Source organism: Petaurus breviceps, unplaced genomic scaffold (assembly GCF_028583685.1).
Source record: "Petaurus breviceps papuanus isolate PSGF00001 unplaced genomic scaffold, PetGlider_PUasm1.0 187, whole genome shotgun sequence".
In the NCBI taxonomy this organism is placed as follows: domain Eukaryota; kingdom Metazoa; phylum Chordata; class Mammalia; order Diprotodontia; family Petauridae; genus Petaurus; species Petaurus breviceps.
The window spans coordinates 23,146,307-23,169,063 of NW_027185799.1; the positions used below are offsets into that span (position 1 = coordinate 23,146,307).

The following is a 22,757-nucleotide window of genomic DNA, read 5'->3' on the forward strand; positions in this document are numbered from 1 at the left end:
CCAAAAGACTGAGTCCCAAAACCAGAAAGTGAAAGCCATCAGAGTAGCTATGGCATTGGCACAGGTAGATAAAGTAGAAAGCACCCACATTTTCAGCCTTTAAAACAGAACAGGCTACCTCAGGCAAAGGTCCTCCTCTCCCCACTCACAGCAACCACCCAGCATCCGGGAAGCGCGCTCCCAGCAGCTCTGGCCCCTGGCAGTCCTCAGCAGGAGTCCTTAGCAGAAATTCTGGCTAACTCAAAAAGGGCTTCGCGCTGCTGCTGCCGTCGTCGCCACCACCGCCAGCCACCGCAGGAACTCTAGTTTGGCTTCCGCTTCCTCTTGCTCTGCCCCTTCCTGCTATGTCAGCAAGTCCAACGGGGCATGGAAGATCTTTAAATCCCATAACCCTTACAGGGCCTTCCTGAAAAACAAGCCTCCCACCACAGGCTCCATGTGACCACATTCAGCCTATTAGGGGGAAGGGTATATTTTCAAATCAGGGAAAGTGCTCACATTCACTTAAGCCTATCAAGGGGCAGAGAAGATCTTCAAATTACCATTATTACCATTATATTTGCCCAACATCAAACATGTAGTAAGGAGCAAGGATGTGAATCAATTTTCCCCTACTCAAATTCCAAGATATTTTCTGCTGTGTAACTCGAGTCAATTCTTTTCAGTCAAACCCAGGTCCTTTGGTAAACACAACCTAAATCTATTTTTGTCAAATATGCATAATGCAGCAAGATGTGCCATGTCTTTTGATGGCCATCTATGAATCAAGAAACATTGTCACTACATTTAAGTGGAATTCAATTGAAATCCTTGACCATTTTTTTCTTTTTTTAAATTAAATTTTATGTTTATTTTTACTTTGCATCATTCATTTCCACAAGATTTTGAGTTATAAATTTTCTCCCCATCTTTCTCCTGCCCATAACCCCAAAACAGCGATCCCACCGTATATCCCCTCCCCCAAAGTGCTCTCTCCTATATCCTCCCCCATCCCCCATCCAACTTTCCAGTAGGACAAGATGGATCTCTATACCCCAGTGCCTGTATATCTTATTTCTATCTGTATATCTATATATGTAAATATATATCTATATATGTAAAAATTTTATTTTAAAACTTTGAATTCCAGGTTCTTTCCCTTCCCCCTTCATCACCCACCCTTATTGGGAAGATAGGCAATTCAGTATAGGTTGTACATGTGTAGCTATGCAAAACATTTCCATAGTGGATATATTGTGAAAGACTGACTATATTTCCCTCCATCCTATCCTGCCCCCCTCTTGTTCTATTCTCTACTTTGACCCTGTCCCTTTTGAAAAGTGTGTGCTTCTAACTTCCCTCCCACCTAATCTGCCCTCCCCTCCATTATCTCCCCTCTCATCCCCTTCCCCCCTACTCTCCTATAGGGTGAGATACCCTATTTAGTGTGTGTGTAATTCCCTCCCTAAGCCAAATTCAATGAGAGTAAGGTTGACCCATTCCCTTTTGCCTTCCTGTTCTTCCTCTCCATTGAAACAGTTTTCCCTTGCCTCTTCTATATGAGATAATTTACCCCATTCTGTCTCTCCCCACCTCCTCTCATTATATTCCTCTCTCACCTCTCAATTTCACTTTTTAAGTATCATCCCTTCCTATTCAATTGGTCCTGTGCCCTCTCTCTATGTATGCCTCTACACATATATACACATACTCAAATATGTATTCATACGCCCATATACCCTGTTATATAGACATATATGTATATATACATACATATATATATACACATACACACACATTTCCATTCCCTTCAACTAATCTCATACTGAGAAAAGTTTCATAAGATACAATTATCATTTTTCTATTTAGGAATGTAAATAGTTCAACTTTGATAAGTTCCTTATGATTTCTTTTCCCTGTTTACCTTCTCGTGCTTCTCTTGCTTCTTGTATCTGAATGTCAGATTTTCTATTCAACTCTGGTTTTTTCATCAAGAATGCTTGAAAGTCCTCTGTTTCATTGAATGATTATATTTTCCCCTGAAACATAATACTCAGTTTTGCTGGGTAGGTGATTCTTGGTTTTAATCCCAGATCCTTTGACCTCTGGAATATCATATTCCAAGCCCTTCAATTCCTCAGTGTAGAAGCTTCCAAGTCTTGTGTTATTCTGATTGTGTTTCCACAATATTAAAATTGTTTCTTCTTGGCTGCTTGTAATAATTTTCTCCTTGATCTGGGGACTCTGGAACCTGTCTATAATATTCCTAGGGGTTTTCTTTTAGGGGTCTTTTTCAAGAGGTGATTGGTGGATTCTTTCAACCTCCATTTTGCCCTCTGGTTCTAAAACATCAGGGCAATTTTCCTTGAGAATTTCTTGAAGGATGATTTCTAGGTTCTTTTTTTGATCATGGCTTTCAGGTAGTCCAATAATTTTTAAATTATCTCTCCTGGATCTGTTTTCCAGGTCAGTGGTTTTTCCAGTGAGATATTTCACATTGCCTTCTATTTTTAATTTGTTTGGATCTGTTTAATAGTATCTTGATTTCTCATAAAGTCACTAGCTTCCATTTGCTCCAGTCTAATTCTGAAGGAATGATTCTCTTCAGTGAGCTTTTGAGATTCTTTTTCCAAATGGCAAATTCAGCTTTTTAAGGCATTCTTCTCCTCAATGGCTTTTTGAGCTTCTTTTGAGATTTGAGTTAGTCTATTTTTTAAGGTGTTTCTTCCTTCGGTCAGGTTATTGACTCTCTTTTCATGATTTTCTTGCATCATTCTCATTTCTCTTCCCAATTTTTCTTCCATTTCTCTTATTTGGTTTTCAGAATCCTTCTTGAACTCCTCTATGGCCTGTAACCAGTTCATATTTTTCTTGGAAGCTTTTGGTGCAGGAGTTCTGACTTCATCGTCTTCCTCCTGTTCCATGCTTTGATCCTTTTTGTTCCCAAAAAAGGAATCAAAAGTTGGATTGCTGTGCTTTCTTCACTTCCTTTGCTTGCTCATGTTGCCACTCAGTGACTTGACTTTTGAGCTTTTTGCCACAGTAGAACTCTGCTTCCAGAGAGGAGAACTTTGTCCCAAATTGCTGGGGTTTTCACAGCTGCCAGAGCCCTTAGTTGGCTGCCCTCTCTGAAGTCTCCACATGCTCTGGCTCTCTGGTCACACACCCCAGGACCTCCACCCTAGACAGCAATCCAGATCCAAGCAGGTTAAAGCAAGAGCTATTACCCCCAAAATAGTTGCTTGGTCCCTCTACAATCTGCAGGCCAGGAGCTCTGAAGCAGCCACGAGGTGACAGCCTTTCTCCCTCCAGGGGGCAGAGGCCAGACCACACTCCTGGACACCCTGTTCCCAAAGTCTTCACTGACCTCTCACTTTGTCTTTGGCATTTATGGGTTGATAATTCTGGAAACCACCACAGCTGCTGGTGATCTACTCTCCCAAAGTCCCTCTAGCTGTGGCTTGTTGGGCCTCCCTGAGGCCAAAACTGAGGGCCCATGCAGGGCTGGGCTTGGCTCCCAGAGGGCTGCAATGGACCCTTCTTCTCCGCCTGCAGGGCTGTCTTCAGCAGGAGATTTGTTTCTCTATGTCACTTTGTGGGTTCTGTAGCCCTAAAGTTTGTTTAGACTCATTTTTATAGGTATTTGAGGTGGTTATAGGGGGTAGTGCAGGGAGATTTCCTGCTTCTATATGGCCATCTTGGCTCCGCCCCCTCCTTGACCATTTTTTTAAACACTTAGTATGTCCTAGGCACTTTGCTTAGTACTGGGGATTTAAAAGGAAACAAGCACAAACTTCAAGGTGTTTATACCCTAAGGGCATGGGAAACATGAAGTAAAATACACAGAAGTACATAGGAAGTAACTTTACAGAGAGGGTGTTAATAGGGCTAGGGTAGAGAACAGGAAGTCTTTTATAGCAGAGGGGTACCTGAGCTACTGAGCTGTGCTTTGAAGGAATCTAAGGAAGCAGATTCCTGACATGTGGAAAGCAGGACTGAAATGCTTTGTTCCAGAAGCTGTTAGCAGGTTGCTTTGTCTGGAATGGACGACGTGTAAAAGGGAATAATTTGAAATGTACTAGAAATAGAGGTAGAAACCAGATTGTTGAGGCCCTCACATGCCAGGCTGAGAATTTTTGGACTTTATTTTATCCTAGAAGCAAAGGGGATTTGAATCTGGGGGTTTTTGAGGAGATGACAGGATTAGATCTATACCTCTGGAATATTGCTTTAGCAACCATTTGGAAGATGAATCAGAGAAAGGGGACGCTGAAAGGAGGGAGGGCAATTGCAAACAAAAGGACCAAAAAGAAAAAAAAACTTGTCCCTCTTCTAGAGAAGTTTGCAATCTACTGGAAGTGAGACAGCATATTTTCTCATTATTAGAAGAAATTTAGCTTCTCTACCAGATTTTAGGTAAGCTCCCATAGGGCAGGGACATTTTTAGTTATCTTTGATCCTCTAATACCCATCACAGTTTTGTACATCGGAGGCAGTTTAGTTAATATTTGTTAAATAATGTGTTTAAAATAAAACAAACATGTTTTTTTTCTTAATAGAACTGATACTTGAATGTCAACTGACCTTAATAGGAGAATGGTTTCTAATTGTTTATTTGTCCTTTCAGCAAGCCTAATAATAACTTTAATTATAAGTGTTTATGAGTTAAACTATCACACTTTGTAAGTGTTGACTCTAGGACTTCACTTCTAATTAGCAATAATGACAATATTACTAGAAATACAACTCCCACATTCCTGTGGAGAACCAGGGAAATAAACATATCCCATTCATAGCTCCTCCTCCTCCATGTGAGTTAAATTAAGTCTTTAAAGGAACCATTTAATGTTCCAGAAAAGGAAGTCAATTTAATGCCCTGGTGTTAAGGAAAAGTTCATTTTCCTTAAATGGGTTCCTTACTGAAGACTGGCTTACTCATCCTGGTTTTCTCATCCCCTCAATTTCAGAGGCAGGCTGATAGCAAATAACACAAGCTATTGATTCTTAGATTTAATGTGTTGGCACACACACAGGCATGCACACGTGCTCACACACACATGCTCTCTCTCACACACATACAGTTTGAAAACTCCCTGATGAATTCCATCTTCTGTTTTAGCCCTCTTTGGGGGAAGTTCTGGCACTACCCCAGTGGTTCTAGTCCACTGAGGAAGACTGCCAGAGGTCCTAGAATTCAGCAGGTTGAGTGGTGAGGCAATATGACAAAATGAAAATCACTGAGCTGTTGTCTCATCTCCCAGGGAGTCGCTAAAATGATATGGTACCTTTGAAAAGATCCTTTTGAAAGCGCATCTGTGATTTTTCCAGACAAGTATTCTTCCCTCCCGTGAAGTGAAGTGAGGGGCAACATTTCATCCAGCTGTGAGAGCAGTTTGAGTTAAAGAGTAAGTTTGTTCGTAAGTTTGTTCCCCAAGCCACATTCCTTCAGATACACAATATAAGAGCAGCAAAAGCCATTCCTTCCCAGATTTGACTTCATTTCTTGTCTTGGGAGGTTTGGAAGGTTTCTGTGGCTTTGTGCATAATGTAATTTCTGATAAATAGGTCCCTAAGAGGCTAAAAATCTTTTAGCATATTAAATGCCCTGCCAATTACCTGAAGATAATAATTTATCATTGCCTTTAATAAAAGTATACATTTTCAGATTTCACTCACCATCTATACATTTTAGTGCTTATGGTTATTTACATATATTTATATTGATTATAGTGAACACCAACTGCTATAATTTCCTTTGACCTGTTGCATTTGGTTATATTATTTGATCAGACCTTGTAATGAGTCATTTTGTCCACACATATTAATTAGTTAGTTGTTTTGGGGTTTGTTTTTTTTCCTCATGCCAGTGTTTATATATCTAGATGGGAAAGGAAATCTGACTGCTTGCAGCTGAGTCTGGTAAAAGGGCAGTTAGGGTCTATCAGAAGCAACAGCTGTCCAAAATGAATTCTGAATGAAAATTACTAGTGAAGAAAAGAATCTGAGCATCTGCAGGAAATATGAAAATATTTTTATAACCTAACAGAGATCTGAACAGAGGTATCAGTGAGTTTTCCCAGCTGTACCTACACGATTTTCCCAGCTATTCATGGACAAAAAGTGTACTGGGACACATTGCATCAACTTGGCAACGTTTTTTTTTTTTAATGTTGGCTGCCTTTTTGAACAGGGTGTATTTTCATCTAAAGTAATCAGCATGAAAACACTTTATTTTCCAACTATTTTTCTGTGCCCCCTGGACATAAAATGAAGCTTAAAAATAGTCCTGTTATCTTTGCATTGTCTTTCCAATCTGGGTTCTTTCACTTGAGTTATTTTTCCTTTATGTCTCTGGAAAAATATTTTTAGTTCTTGTTACACGGTTTCAAATTTTTTCATTTCTGTAATTGTTTTCTTGTGACTGAAACTTACAAGGTGGGCTTCTGGCATCTGAGTTTTATTTCCTGATAATTCCATTCATTTTGCCGTTTTCCAGAGATTAAAATATTGGCCCTTAGTAGAGAAAGGAAAGGAAACCTTTATACTTTTTAAAGGCACCCTTTATCTCTCTCCTTATTGAAGTCTTAGCTGTTAGAACAAGAAAATCTTACCACAAAAAAAGAAAGAGGGTTGTTGTTGTTGGTTTTTTGTTTTTGTTTTTTTAATTAAACAGTTTTGACTCTTTCGTGCACCTTTTTCCTCATTCTTGCCACCCTGGTTCAGGCCTTTTTACTCATTCAGTAGCTTCTCATTTCCAGGTTTCCAGTCAATAGTGCATGGTTCTTATCATGTCTTTGCAGTTATTGAAATCCCTAAATTCCTCCCACACACCCCATCACCCCCAGGCATTAATTAATCAGGAATATCCAAAATCCGGGTCTTTAAACTTAATAACTTCTCCACTTTTTCTCACATGTTTCTTTTTCCTATATACCAACCCAAACTGGGTTATTCCCTATTCACCTGTTCCCTGAATCTGCAATGCCTTCCCATTATAAAAATGATGGCTATTCTACTCCATCTCTGCCTATTGAAATCATATCCATTCTTCAGGACTTAACTCAAATGCACTTAATCTTTGCCAGGAAAACTTCCTTGATTTACACACACAAACACACATGCGCACACACACACACACACACACACACACACACATACAAACACACCCCTTAAATAAGATTTTTCTTTTCTTCCTATACCTCTCTCATGTACTTACACTCTCCCGTTCTCTTGTGCATTTTTATCATTTGTGTAAATGTTGCATTCCCCTTTGAAGCTTACAAGGTTCTTGAAGGCAGCAGTTATTTTTTGTATCCATCCAACACTACCACCTCCAAATATCACTAGCATAGTGTATTGATTACAGTTAATGCTTAATATATCTTTGCTTTGTCAATGAACAGATGACAGGATTGGATCTTAAAATTCTCTATAAACAATTAACTCACTTTCATATGGTATAAGGACTTATGATAGAGTCCTAATGCACTTTGCTATTGGTGTGATAGTCTTGAATCAACAGCAAGAAGAAAAAAAGCTTAGGGTAGCTGTGTTCCTGAAATTAGGCCTCAGAGACACTCATCTCTCTCAACAGGAAAGGAGTTTACACATTAAAAGAACGGAGATAGGGAAATCTAGGGAAGATATCATGTACTGGCTTTCCCAGTTCCACTAAGGGATACCACATGGAAACAAATGGAAGGCAGTATTGGACAGAGCTCTCTGCATTGGAAATGACAAGTACAGGGTGTCAGTAATAGATCTTCTTTCTACTAACAAGCTGTGTTTCTTTGAGTGAGCTACTTCTCCAGTTTTATTTAATCATCTGCAAAATAAATGGGTTAGATTGTGTGAGTTATAAGGTTGTATCTGTTAAGGATATTTTCTGTTCAAGACACTGCAGTGGGGAAGTTACTATACAAGAAGTGATCTCAAATCTCAAGAATCTTATCTACTAAAGATGTTATGGTCAGCCAAATTGGCCTACCTACTCTTACCCCAACTAGGTCAGTCCATCTCCTCCTATGCCTTTGCCTTCTTCCATACCTGGAATGTACTCCTTTATTAGAATACTGGGTTCCACTTGGGTACCACCTCCCAGAAGAAAGCTTTCCTTGAGCCCTCTAGTGTTCTCTCCTTCCTCAAATTATCTTGCCCTAATCATATACACATTAATGTATTCCCCTCACCAAGTAGATTGTAAGGTTTTTGAGAACAAGGATAGGTTTTGTTGGGGACTTTTGAGTTTGTATCCCCAGTTCCTAACATAGTGCTTGGCATATAGTAGGCGTTGCAAAATATTTGTTGAATTCAATTGAATTAAATGGACTCTATTCTTTTTTCTTTAATGCCCATTTAAATGAGCGGATCACTCCTGAGGAAAAAAACCATTTGGCTTTATTAAAAACAACTAGAACTGTTAGCTCTAAATAAAATCGGTAACCCTTATTCATGTTAATACTAGTGTATCTGTCAGATTCTCAAGACTTAATTGTATTCCAAGTCCCTTCTAATAACTGACTACATTTCTTTGGCTTATTCTAATGTGTTCAAGCAAGCCATGATATTTTCATTATAACCTTCTTTCAATGTATATAGATACTTCATTTGTATTTTTTCAAAATGTATTGGTTTTTAAAAAAATATTCCTAATTTTAAATTAAATTATTATTAAATTAAGTATATTCTTAAAATTAATTCCTTATAAGTCATTTTCTAACATTCTTCCTCTCACCCCCAATTGAAGCCTCTTTTGTAACAAAGGAGTTTTCCTAAATGTTTAAGCAAAACAAACTGACACATAGACTGTGAATAATAGCATATGTATAATTCCCTAACTTTATTCCACCAACTCTCTGCAAAGAGGTGAGAGAGATGTTTTATCATAAGTCCTCTGAGATCAAGATAGGCCATTGCATTCATTGGTCAGAGTTTTGATTTCTTTTTGTATTGTTTTTCTTTACATTGTGTGTGTGTGTGTGTGTGTGTGTGTGTGTGTGTGTGTGTAGGTTATGTTTACTTTGCTCTATTTATATGAATCTTTTAAAATATCTCTGTATTCTTCATATTCCTTGCAGTTGTCCTAAATAGTTCATAGAATTTGGACAAGGTTGAGCTGGTCATTTGAAGGTGAATATACCACTGGAAATGGATAAATTTCTTATCTCCTCATGAGTTAGATGTCCCAGCCCTGTCTAGATTCCAGTCAACAAGTGATCATGACCAGATGGGGCAGATTCTAGCTGGGCCCCTACTAAATGTCCTTCAGAATCCATCTGCAGTATGAAACTTCTTGTGGCTAGATTCTTTTGGTGATCCTTATTCAAATTCATTTCCCCTCTGATTTTTTCTGAGCTTTGCATTACAAAAGAATATGAGCTGAATATGTTTGGCAGATGAGTTAGGGAGAACGCCAAGATCATGAAGTCCATATTAAGCTTCAGCATAAAGGGCCAGCCAGGTTTAGACACTTTTATTTGTTTGTCTTTCAGTCTCTGTTTAAAGATTCCTAGTGGAAATATATCCAGAGTGTACATTAAAAAACAGCTACCAGGTCTCCCCTGGCTGCTAAGTAGTTCATTCTCAATTTTTTTTATCAACTCAATTTGCCCAATTTGCTCTCTGCTTTACTTTGCCTTGGTAAAGTATAAAATGGTTTTTACCTCTATCAAAGATATTATGTAGGAAGTTATCTCTTCCAGTGACCCAAGGTTAAACCTGCAGATTTAGTTTTGTCTTTTCCTTCTCCTAATCCTCTTCCAATAGATGCAGGCAGTTACTTCATCTTGTCTTTTTGACTGCTAAAACATATCACCTGTCTACTCTTCCTTATTCTCATTACCCAGCTTAGGTCCTCCTAACTTTTTGCCTAGACTATTAAAATATCAACCTATTCCATACCCCTCTCGCCAGTTTCCTACCAATCTTCCTAAGGCACAACTGCTCTAAGTCTTCCCTGGAAGTTTTCACTAAGCCTCTCCTCAGAAATCTTTGAATAACCTTTAAATTTTTAATGGTTTCCATTGCCTCCTGAATGAAGGCCAAAGTTCTTAGCTTGGCTATCAAGGCTAATTACAGTCTGGCTTCAATCTACCTTTACAGCTTTATCTCATACTATTCCCTTTCCCATTTTTCTTGCATTGCAGCCCAACCAGACCCCAAACACTTTCCAACATTCCTTTGCTAATGTAATTTCCCATGCCTGTGATGCCATTATCCTATAATTCTGCTGGTTCAAATCTTCCATTATTTAAAGCCTTGTTGAAATGCCAACTCTACCATTTAGCCTTTGAATACCCCCATCCCAGTAAGAATGATTCTTTCTCCTCCTTTGTACTCTTCTTATACGTGTTCTTTGTGTTAGAGTTACTTGTAGCTTATCTCTTTTACTGGGTTTCAAGACTCCTTAGGGGAAAGTGGTCTTAGGCAACTTTGTATTTCCCTCAACACCTAACTCAGTGCTTTACACATATTAGGCATTTAATAAGTTTGTTGAGTTGAACCGAATTAAATGGAATACAAATTTTAGAAAGGGGGTACCTTCTAGTGGGATAAACACATTTGGAGATATTCATCTCATTTACATACTCTCGTTCCCCACCCAAGGGCTCAATCTGGGCTCTTATTCCTTCTCACCCTGGCCCACAGGAAAGGATAGAATAGTCAAAGGATATAAGTGAAAAAGAGGTAGAATGAGCTTCCTCATCTAAACAGCTTCCAGTCTCTAACCTACACACACACACATACATGCACACACACACATGCACACACACACACACACACCTCAGACTTCCCTCCAGTATTTTTATAAAAATTGCTTTCCAATTTAGAGATTGCTTCATAGATTATTAGAATTGAAAAGGACCCTATGAAGCACCTAGTCCAGTTCACTCATTTTATGTGGGAGGAAACTGGGACAGAGAGAGGAGAAGTAACTTACCTAAGATCCCACAGTTAGTAGCAGGGATGGGTTCCTAATCCAGATTCTGTATCCTGAGACCTCTTCTTCCCACTCCAATGCCTTAGGTGCTACAATGTCATTCCTCTCCCCACACACACATTCCTTGAATTATTTATTGAATTATTTTAACTATACATTCCACTCCCCATTCTTACAATCATTTTTGTTGCATATGGCAGTCTAAAACTAGGAGAAATTTTCAAATACAGTGCTTCATATTACCCCAACTCATCTCCTTTTCTTCACTCCTTCTCTCCTTTCCTTCCTTTATCTCTTTCTCCTTCTCTTCATCTCCCCACCCCAAAGTCCACCAGTTCCTATTGTCAAGTTGTCTTTCTGATACTATACCAAATCTCCCTGAGGCTTCCATCTACTCAAGTCATTCAGTCAGGGTTTCTTGAATACCTACCATGTGTAAGACTATTCTATATATCATAAACGTACAATTATGTAAAAGATATGCCAGCAGCTTCAAAGAGTTTACAATTTAGTAAGAGATAACCACAGATAGTTGTCATGCAAGGTATGTACTCTGGCCCCCACCTTTGGAATATAGACATGTATATTCTTCCCAAACCAAACCTTTTGCTTACCACCAGGCAATCCTACTCTCTAGCTACTGGTCTAGTCCATTTAACATATCTGATGAAAAAAACAATGACAAAGAAATAACACATCTCTCCATAACTGCTATACATGTGATTTTAGCCTAGGAGAAAGCAGAGACTCAAATCTCCAGGTTTAGTCTTTGCTATTGGGAAGCTTATAAGAGTTATTAATGAAATCTAAAATGTAAGAGTCTCTATTTTATTTCTCCAATCCCTGATATGTAAAGGAAGAAAAGAATTCCTTCCCCCCATAATATTCAGGCAGAAGATGTTTTCTGTTCTTTAGCTGTCTCTTTATCTCTGTGTATCACAAGCCATTTAGTGTTTTTTTCTTTTGCCTTTTTTTGTTCATCCACAAATAAAAACATATACAAGTTACAAAGAAGTTATGTCCAATCATGATTTTATGTCAACAGTAAGACAGATTTAAAGGGAATGTGAAAATCAGAAATTACGAGAATCTTAATAAAGAAACCTTAAAGTCAGTGTCTGCTGTCTGCATAGTAGAGAGGGGGAAGGAGATTTAAGCACTTCACCTTTTTGAAGATTTGAGCTCCAATCCATTTCAACCATACCCCTTCTCGTTGGTTTTAATTGGTAGAACTATCAAGCTCTCTCTCAAGCCACCTCAGCACTCTCAGTCTTAGGCCATATTCGGAACCTCTGCTCAAGCATCTTTCTCTTTCACCTGCCCCCTTTATAACCACCAGTTTCCAGTCTGTCATCATAGTGCTGCTGCCTTCTTTGTTCCTTCCCCAATTCTCAGGATCCTTCCTTTATAGGTGAGGAAAATGTATGGTATCACTATGGACACAATTCCCAGAAATACATGAGGCTAGTCTCTGGAAACCTTACCCCCACCTGCAAAGGCATAGTTCATCTCAAAAACCTGGTAACACAAGCCAACTACAGATGGGCCTTCCCAGGATGTTAGGGCCTAGAGCTGAAAATGGTCTTAGAGAATAATCCCACTTGAGTGTCTCTGATGTCTCTACTAGTAAAGAACCTTCTCTTTAGTCCTTGCTTTATAATAACATCTGATACATATCATCACTTCACTTTGGGACAAAGGTCTAGTACGAAGTTGGAGGAAAGGGAAGAAAGGAAATATTACTTTCCTTTTGCTGAAATCTGAAAAAAAAATGATCACGTATCACATGTCTATACTAAATTTGGTTGATGACCTATTTTTAAAGTATACTTTTCAAGTCTTGGATCAGAGGATCCCTTCCCAGGAGAGAATGGGAACTAACAACATTTTGAGATGCATTCTTGTCCTGTGGGCCTTTTTGCTCTGCGAACAAAAGTACCTTAAGCTGCTAGCTCTGCCTTTTTAAACAGTCAAGTGTATTTGCTTACCTAAACCTGTTATTTCTGCTGTAGTGGATATTTATATATGACAGCTGGTAAGATCACTAGAATATTGGTGTCCAGGAGGATGTTAGCTTTTGATTTCATACCCACCATCTAGTAATCCCAAACTGCATGCAGATATCTGTTAGACAAGAAATGTTGAGGCATTTTCCACATGCCTCTCGTGTATCTCCATGAAAGTCCCCACTCTGATGCAATCACTTGCCAAGTCCTGTTGTTTCTACCTTTGTAAAATCTCTAGTATATACCCCTATCTCTCCTTTTACATTGCCACCATGCTGGTACAGGTGATAAAGTATCACTTTATTCCTGGACTATTATACTAGCTTGCTAACTAATCTGCTTGTCTCCCCACTCCCATCCATCCTCTCCTCAGCTGTAAATTGATGTTTCTCAAGTGCAAGTCTGACCATGTAAGCCCTTCCCCTCCCTTCCAGTAGCTCCTTCTTACCTTCAGAATCAAATATAAAATCCTTTGTTTGACTTTTAAAGTCCTTCATAACCTGACTCCTTCCTACCTTTCCAGTTTCCTTACCCTTATTCAGTCCCCTCTGTGTACACTGTGGTCTGGTGACTTTCTGTTTCTTGAGCAAGGAACTCTATCTGCTGACTATAGGTAGTTTCGTTGGTGTCCTCCATACCAAGTTCAAACTAAAGTCTCACTTTCTATAATAAGCCTCTTCCAGCCCTCATTAATCTTACTGCTTTCCCTCTCAGATTATCTCCAGTCTATCCTGTATGTCTTGTTTGTGGTTTCCATATTGTCTCCCACATTAGACTATGAGCTCCTTGAGGGCAGGGAGAGTTTGCCTCCCCCCCTTCTTTGTATCCCTAGCTTGTAGTACAGTGCCTTGAATATAGTAGATATTTAATAGATGCTTGTTGATTTGATATGGCTTCATGATTTGGAAGCTAGCCCTAGGTTCTCCCAGGTTGTCCTTGCTGAGGACAAATTCTGTTAACTTCTTCAAAGCTAGAAAGACTTTGAGAAGAGTTCTAGGGACAGAACTTATGTCAGTCATCTGTGGGACTAGATTCATTTTGGAGAGGTCTGTCTCTAGAACACTGGTCCCTAGGTGACCAGTTAATGAAGAGCTTGGGCCACAGCAATCCAAAAATCATTTATCAAGGTTCTGAAGGACTATAATCTGTGGTGATGGGGGAAGACCCAATCTGAACACATCAGAAATGCTTGAAATTCTCTTGTGACTCAGCCTCAGAAACAATTTCATTTAATGCCCAAGGTTTTCTACAAATTTCCAATATCTCTTGCATATTTTTGTATTGCATTCTCATAAGGTAATGGAAAGTATATATTGTCAAAATGACTCCCTTAACAGAGTCATTTTACTGCTTTATTGAGGTTGTCACCTGATTAATCATATAAACTTCTCCCATAAAAATCCAGTCCTTTTTTATAGTTTTTTCTTATCTCATTCAGTTTTATATACTTGCAGCTCATAAATGCCAATCTTGTTATATCTGAAATGGCAATATCCAATCAAATTATCCTCTGATGTATGTCCAAAATGTCCTCAATGATTTTTTTTGGTCCATTTTTTACTATCTTTACTTCCAATGAAATGATCTGTGAAATCCAGTAATTATATTGTCTTTCTATGCCAGATCATTGAAATATCAATAAAGGGTCAACATTAAAACAGCAACAAATTAATCAGAAAAGCCAACCTTTAAACACATCAGTGGGATGATTTTAGCGCAAAATAGCCCCCTCATGCCTCTTAATTTTCCTTTCTGCACATTATTGCTATATCGCATCACGGGATATTAAGCATATTTCAACTCATGGGACCGACTCAATCATGTTTTTAGAAATTGAAAACAAATGTTGTAGCTGGATGAATGATAATATTGGAGTAATAACAATTTCCTAGTAGGCGTGCTTGGTTAATGACTTGCATAGACTTTCAGCTTGTAAACACTGGAATGTCTATCACTAACTGAAATTGGATTTTTTTTTTAACCATAAAGTTTGGCAGTAATTTGGTTTGATACAGATGAGCCAAAGAAGTCATAACCAATGGAAAGTTCATTAGTGGTCTGATTCTCATTAACTGAATCACTGTCCTCTGTGGAAGGTAGCTTTAAAAGTTGATTTTTGCTTCAGGGGATAATGGGAACCATCTTCTTGCAGAACTTAATTTGAAACTGCTTCCCCTCTTCTCCTTTGCCTGGGCTCTTTGTTATATAATAAATGTATTGAACCGTTTCAGACTTGGCCTCAAACAGAAGGGTTATGCGCTCCCTTTTGTAAAGGATATTTAGAAAATCTTTCTCTGGACCTGGCAACCTCTGCTACAGAAAATAGATAAAATATGGATGGTTTATCAGTTGCCCTGTTCTTATCATGTTTAGGGTTTGAAGGTTGCTGAAATGATGAAAAACACACAGCACAAATAGGGTTCTATCATTATCATCCATATGTGGAGCTTTGTTCTTTAAGATCAGAGAAAAATGCATTTGGTTTAGAACTCTAATCCTTCATTCTGAGAGGCAGAACAATACTTAGATACTGATGGTTGGGAGAAAAGAAATTAGGGAGTGAAATGAAATATGGACTGCGCTGGGAACGTGAAGATCCAGACAAAAGAATACTCCAACAATTTGCAGAGATCTTAAATGTAAGGAGTTCAATTCCTTAACAAATAATAGTAACTAATATCACTTGTGTGTAATTGTAGTAAAGCATAAATGTCAGTCAGTTATGTTATATCTAATTAAAAGAAATCTCTTTATCTTTGACTTGGTTTGAGCAAGGATTTCCCATGCTGGGTTTTGCCAGGAAAGGTCTCCTTATGTCATTGAGTTAGTAAGAAAGGTTTTAAGATATGTTTTTGATGTTTTATTCGAGAAACCCATGCCATAATTATCTTTCTTTTCTAAGAAAATCCTTGATTTTGAGTTTCAACTTCAATCCTAGCATTTGAAAATTGTTCCTGCCTGCCAAGTAGCCATAATTTGTTCTCAGGCTTCCTGAAGTACTTGTTGCTTTCTTTAGTTGTGTCCAACTCTTCATGACCCGACCCTGTAGACCATACTGTCCATGGGGTTTTCTTGGCAAAGATACTGGAATGGTTTGCCATTTCCTTCTCCAGAGGATTAAGGCAAACAGAGGTTAAGTGACTTGCCCAGGGTAACACAGCTAGTAATTACCTGAGGCCAGCTTTATATCTTGATTTTTCTGACTCGGGACCCAGTAATTTATCCACTGAGCTACCTAGATGTGTCCATTCTGAAGGACTTAGTAATCCCTAAAACTCTCAGCCCCCATCACTTTTTAAAAACAGGGAAATATAGATGATAAATAACTTGCTCAGGGTTCCACAGTCAGCTAGTAGGAGTTTCATGAATGGACGAAAGGGATTATTGAATTTCATTTTCCTATTCCAGCTATATGATAATATCTTTTCCCAAAGCAACTAGGGCATAAAAACAATTAACGGCAGGTAGCTCTCAGTAGCAAGTCCATTGTCTGGACTTGACCGAAGGCTGGATTAGAAAAAGGACTGCTATTGCAGGTTTCCTGGGACAGACGTATTTTTCCTTATGTTCATAGTCTTTCACATCTGATTTTTCTTCTCATTAATTCTTGTGTTAGTCCAGGCTTATAAGTATTTTTTCTTTACTACCTTTTAGGGTAGAAGCATGCTAATGTCATGAAGTTTATCTTGTTTTGAATAATTTGGTTTTTTCTTTTAAAAAAAATATTCCATATCTATACTTGAGAAAGAGTACTGAGTTACTAAATAGTCCCAGGTTCTCTATACCAGTAGTGTCAAACTCAATTAGAAATGGGACCACTAATCAATATATGTGAATTCCTGTGGGCTACATATTGACTTACTTTTGAAATGTAATGTTATCCATGTTTTATGGTATTTTATTTACTTTATTAAATATTCCCCAATTACCTTTTAATCTGGTTCTAGGTTCATGCTGCCCTGTACTACATCACATATTATATGGTCCCAGAGGGTTATTTCCAGATGCTTTTATGAAAACTTTGGTTGCCATGGTGGGATTAAGTTCTTAATTTCTAGCAAATTGGTATTTGTATTTAGAGAGTTCTTTGGACAAGGAATAAAAAAAACTGCACATATGCATTTCTGTACTTCAAAAACATCTGTGATTTCATCATCATGGGTAGCCTTTCCATCAACACACACTTCTACATCCCCAAACCTTAGGATATAGTTTAATGAGTTTACCATGGTTCAAAATTCATCACCTGCTGCCCATCTTCTGGTAATGAACCTCTCTGACCTTCCCCAGTCTGGTCCTTGGACCATTGTGATCTGTTACTCAAAACTTTTCAGCTTGGCAGGATCTTTCAGAGCTTTGGGTCTGTTGGCATAATCTTTGAGAATTCAAGTTCCCCTTCACACCACAATTAGTGTTCAAAATTATTGCAGAAAAGACCTTGGTTAGGCCAATCCCCTGATAGTTTAGTTTCAGGATGAAAATTAAATGATACCCATAGTATATCTAGTAGTTAACAAAAGGATATTTGCTTATACATAACATAGTACATCAATAAGTATATTCAGACTGTTTTCTTTTAACTGCACTTAATTCCCCAGGCTTTCTATTTCTATGATTATCTACAAGTCAAGTATCAGGGCCCATCTGCAATTTCTTGTGACTTTTTCAACTCCGGTGACTAGGAAGCCATGTCAATGACCGGAATCTTAGTCCCTTGAGCCAATATAATCTTAGGGACAACCTTTTAAGGAAAAACTAGCCCATCATGCGTGGGATAGGGGCTTAAGACATTGCTCCCACCAAAAGAGTATATAGGCAAATAATAAATAGTGGACAGGTTTTCAGGTGATCAAAATTCCCAACCAATTCACCACGGGTCTTTTAATGGAGCAAGTGAATGCTAAAATGTAAGCTCCTTGAAGGCAGGAACTACTTTTCTTTCTCCTTTTCTGTTTGTACCTAACAAGAACTTACTAAAGGTTTATTACATTGAATTTCATTAGCACTATGTGGTTTATTCATTAAAGCAAACACTCCAATAAGTAGTGTTCTTTCAGTCCTTTTCAGGCACATGACATTGAAGATTACTTGAGTTTTTTGATATTATACTAGAAGTTGACATCTGATGATGTATTTATGTATAGAACTTGGGCTTATCATACATTTGATTGACTAAGTCTGGTGTGTGCTAAAGTGTTTGACCTCAGAGCAGATCAGAGTCTTTGAATCTGAATTTAGTACTGAGGCCATAAGGGCCTTCAGAGTGGTGACCATTTAGAGGTCTGTACAAAATACTGTTTATGTCTTGGTCATCTGTACCAGCCAGACCAGCAGTCACATAAAGAAATCTGTATAGTTTGGTGGAAAAGTCAGAAACCCTGGTTTCAAGTATCACTATGTAACTCGAATTTCAGTTGTCTCATTTGCAAAATGAAAATAAAATACCTCATCTGCTCCCACAAAGGATTGTCAGGTAGAAATGCCGGGTGGTACCATGCAGCATTTCAGTAAAGGAGATATTTTGTCAAGAAGCATCAAGAAGATTAAATGAGAATATTTGTACAGCACTTCTGGTATTATTAATATTATCAACAATTATAACAAAGATAATAATAGCTCACATTTATTTAGTGCTTTAAGGTTTACAAAGTACATCACATATATCATTTAATTTGATATTTACAGCTACCTCTAAGGGCAGATGCTGTTATCCTCATTTTACTGATGAGGAAACTGAAATTCACAGGGATTTAGGGAGTTGCCCAGAAATATCAGATAGCATTTGAGCCAGGATTTGAAACTAGGTTTTCCTGACTCTGAGTCCAAAGCACTTTATGATATACCATGTGGCCTCTCAAGTGAAATCATCTATATAAAATGCTCAACAATTTTAAAGCATTCTGTAAGTGGAATCTATCACTATCATCAAATGGACCTATGTATTTTAGAGTCTTGGTATTTTAAAAAGTTTATACATGCATACATACATATTTAATGTATATGTGTATACATTCATATGCAAAACCACATATAGTTTTATAAATATAATATGATTAAATATATTAATGATAGCCTATATTGATTATATTAATGTTATATTGATATGATTAATGTACCAATTATATCAATATGATATATTAATAATATATGATATAATATTATATTAAATATAAATATACCTGACTATATGCATATGTAGAAAGAAAGAAAAAGAGAGAAAGGAAAGAGGAAAAGAAGGAGGGAAAAGAGGAAGAAAGAAGAGAAGGAAAGAAGAAAGAGACAAGGAAAGAAAGAAAGAAAGAAAGAATGAATTCTTTTATAGGTTCACATGCAATATAAGCAATCATTGTAGAATTATGGTAAAATTAGAAATACCATGCACTTGGTCTTAGTTATAGAGTGTTATGCAAATATTAAGTATGCCTTTATAACCTGTAACATGTAGGATGACAAATGTGCTTTTTTTTTAGTATTCTATTCATCATCCGGATCACCCAAGGAAATTTGTTTTTCCAATGTATGAACCATCTAATAATCTTATCCAGTTCAGCAAAATTTGCCTTTTCAGCACTAGGAATTCTGTCTAGTTTTGTGCTTTGCCAACTTTCCCAACCACCTTTGAATATATTTTCAGCAACTGGAAAATTGCCTAACAGTTTATCAGTAATGGCATTTAAGGAACCCCCCAGAGCATTTTTAGTAACAAAGAGTAAAAGTTTAAATTTCTCATCCAGAGTTCTTGAATTTCACCTGGAATTATGAAATATATTCTGCAGTGTTTCTCAAAAACATAGGGGAGAAAAACAGCAGGAAGCATATCCCCAGTCTTTCATGATTGCATAAGTTGCTTCTATCAAGTATCATTTTCATTCATTTTTAGTAAAGGATAAAAATTAAAAATCTTAATTATGGCTATGTGAATTTCAATAATTAAGATGTTAAATTTTTTGTTGTAAGCAAAAATTGGCTTTTTCCCACTACTGAGCTTTTAAAACTACCTCCTTGAGGTTTTACTACATGAAATCCTTCCCACTGAAATTTTTATTCGTTTGCATTTTTTTTAACTAAAATCACCTGAATTATTTTTCAAAATGAGACCTGGTAAAAGTTTCCCAAGTTCCTTACCCAATTTGCAAATATAAACATGGCCATGGGAAGAGATCTGTGTTTTGGATTTTGTAATAGTCAAGCAAAGTATTTTTTAGAGGCTTCACACAAAGAACTCTTTATTTATGAATCGTTTCATAGGCTGCCATAGCCAAAAGCATTTATCCTCTGGAATGATCCTCTTCACACTTAGGTAGACTGGTGAGTGGATAGCAGAAAACTTTGATTCCACTTTGCTCTTACTGCTTTTGACACCTTAGTGCACTGAGATCACAAAAAGTTTAGGAATTTTTTAAACAGATAATTAAGTAAAATTGATGGGTATCAAAGGTAATTCTACATGATTATGCTTGTAAAGACATCATTTACCTATTACTCCCTTAGTTTTTTTTATTGAAGAAGCTTATTTGTTTTTTGTCTTCCCTTCTCTTACAGTGCGGGAGTCGGCAGGACTGGCTGTTTCATCGTGATAGATGCCATGTTAGAGAGAATAAAGCACGAAAAAACTGTAGACATTTATGGTCACGTAACTTTAATGAGAGCCCAGAGGAATTACATGGTTCAAACGGAGGACCAATACATCTTTATCCATGATGCACTGTTAGAAGCGGTGACATGTGGAAATACCGAAGTGCCAGCTAGAAACTTATATGCATATATTCAGAAGCTGACACAAATAGAGACAGGAGAGAATGTCACAGGAATGGAACTGGAATTTAAGGTATGGTGTTGTGCATGACACACTAGGCCTGGGTAACTGTTTGAAATTACCTTTAAATTGTGTTTAGAAGCATCCTTTCTCAAGGTAGGAAGTGAAATGTACACATTCTAATTGGCATATTCTATTGAGCGGTGTGTGACTTGTTGGAATTTGTTTTTCTGCTTCTACCTACCCATAATTTTATTCATCCAGACAAAAGGTTGATCATTTTTTTTTGTAACATTAATTTGAGAACTGAGAGCTTAAGAATCATCATAGCTAAAAAATATTCAGCAAATTTTAGGGACTTGTCATCTCTGAATAAGTGAAACATAATGCGGTCTGAACAGATAGGTATTCTAAAGTAGAAAGAAGGCTTAACTGTTCCAAAATGAAGTCTTGGGTTCATGGCAATCAAACCACATGCTAAAATCGTTGTAGTCACATTTTCCTTGTTCTCTCTTCAACAGCGTCTAGCTAGTTCTAAAGCTCACACTTCAAGATTCATCAGTGCCAATCTTCCATGTAATAAATTCAAAAATCGCCTTGTTAATATTATGCCATATGAATCCACAAGGGTATGTCTGCAGCCAATCCGAGGGGTGGAAGGATCTGATTACATCAATGCCAGCTTTATTGATGGATACAGGTACTTACAGTTACTCTCCTGATGCACTGAAGCTTTTGATATTTGCATGTGCCCTAGTTTCAGAGCTAGGATAAATTTAAAGAAGTAGTAGCACCACATTATTTCTGCTGAGGTCAGCATCCCATTTCTAGAGATCAGTTTTTTCATTGACTTTACTAAAGTTAAGAAGAATGCAACCATGGATTTTCCCTTGTAGCCTCCCACTGCCTCTTTGCTGAAGCTTGTAAAAGGGATTAATAAAGAAATCGTTTGGTACTATAATTCATAAACTTAATAGATTGTATGACAGTCATTTCTAGATAAGAAGCAGCACAACTAAGTGTTTCTTAAGTGCTTTGTATGACACACAAAATTGAGCTATTAGAGTTGCATTAAAATTTAAATAATAATGATAAAGACATACATCATAATATTAACAAAGCAATTTTCTTTGCCAAGTACTAAAAATTAAAACAGCTATTGTTTGATTAAACAATTTTAATAGGAATTTAATGTGTTTGCCATTAATATGCCTTTCATTTTTATTATAAGCAGGTTTCAGAGTAATGTTTACATACAAAAAGTGAGCCTTTACACGTTCTCCTGTGTTTTAATCATCTTTTATCATTCCTTTTTTTTTTTTAATGTAGGCAACAAAAAGCTTACATAGCAACACAGGGACCTTTGGCAGAGACAACTGAAGATTTCTGGCGGATGCTGTGGGAACACAACTCCACAATTGTTGTAATGCTCACCAAACTCAGAGAAATGGGTAGAGTAAGTATATTGCACCTAAAAATAAGTTCCTTCCTGAGAATACTACCTCAAGGCGAGAAAGTGAGATCTAAACAGCACAATCTGAGGGCTAGGTTATCTTCCTTTTGTTGTTCTTGTTGTTCTCCACTCTAGTCACATGTTGTCTTTGGGGTACAACATAATTTAGTAAGAAAAAAACATTGGATTTGAAATCAAAGAATTAAGATTTGAGTCCTTGCTCTGCTACTTACTTGCCATATGGCCCTAGGAAAAGTCGTGTTCCTCTCTCCGGACTTCACTTTTGTCATCTGTAAAAAGAAGAGTTTATATTAGATCCCTTATACTGAGGTCCCTTATACTACTGAACCCTTTGAAAAGTAGAGTGCTCGAAGATGGCAGAATAGAAGCACAACCTCTGCACAGCTCTGGCTTCCACCTTCCCCAATCAATGTAAAAAGGGGACTCTGAACAAACTTTGGAGCTGCAGAACCTACAAAATGACACAGAGAAGCTAACCTCCCGCTAAGGACAGCCCAGCAGGCCGGCAAGAATCTGTCAGCGCAGTGCTGTGCTCTGGAAGCCGGGCCCAGGCCCTCGAGCTGGAGGTTTTAGCCCCAGGACGGGTCTGACCAGCCACCGGCC

At 37.7% G+C, this 22,757-nt stretch overlaps 1 protein-coding gene across 15 annotated transcripts in view; it reads left to right on the forward strand.

Annotated features, from left to right (window-relative positions):
- PTPRD (protein tyrosine phosphatase receptor type D) overlaps positions 1-22,757 on the forward strand; it is a 2,782,277-nt gene that overhangs the window by 2,736,667 nt on the left and 22,853 nt on the right. For all 15 annotated transcript variants that reach the window (XM_069090737.1, XM_069090735.1, XM_069090734.1 and 12 more), the window contains 3 exons: positions 20,467-20,752; positions 21,202-21,380; positions 22,010-22,136. In XM_069090737.1, coding sequence (XP_068946838.1) covers positions 20,467-20,752; positions 21,202-21,380; positions 22,010-22,136 — 592 coding nt within the window. The remainder of the gene's footprint in view (positions 1-20,466; positions 20,753-21,201; positions 21,381-22,009; positions 22,137-22,757) is intronic.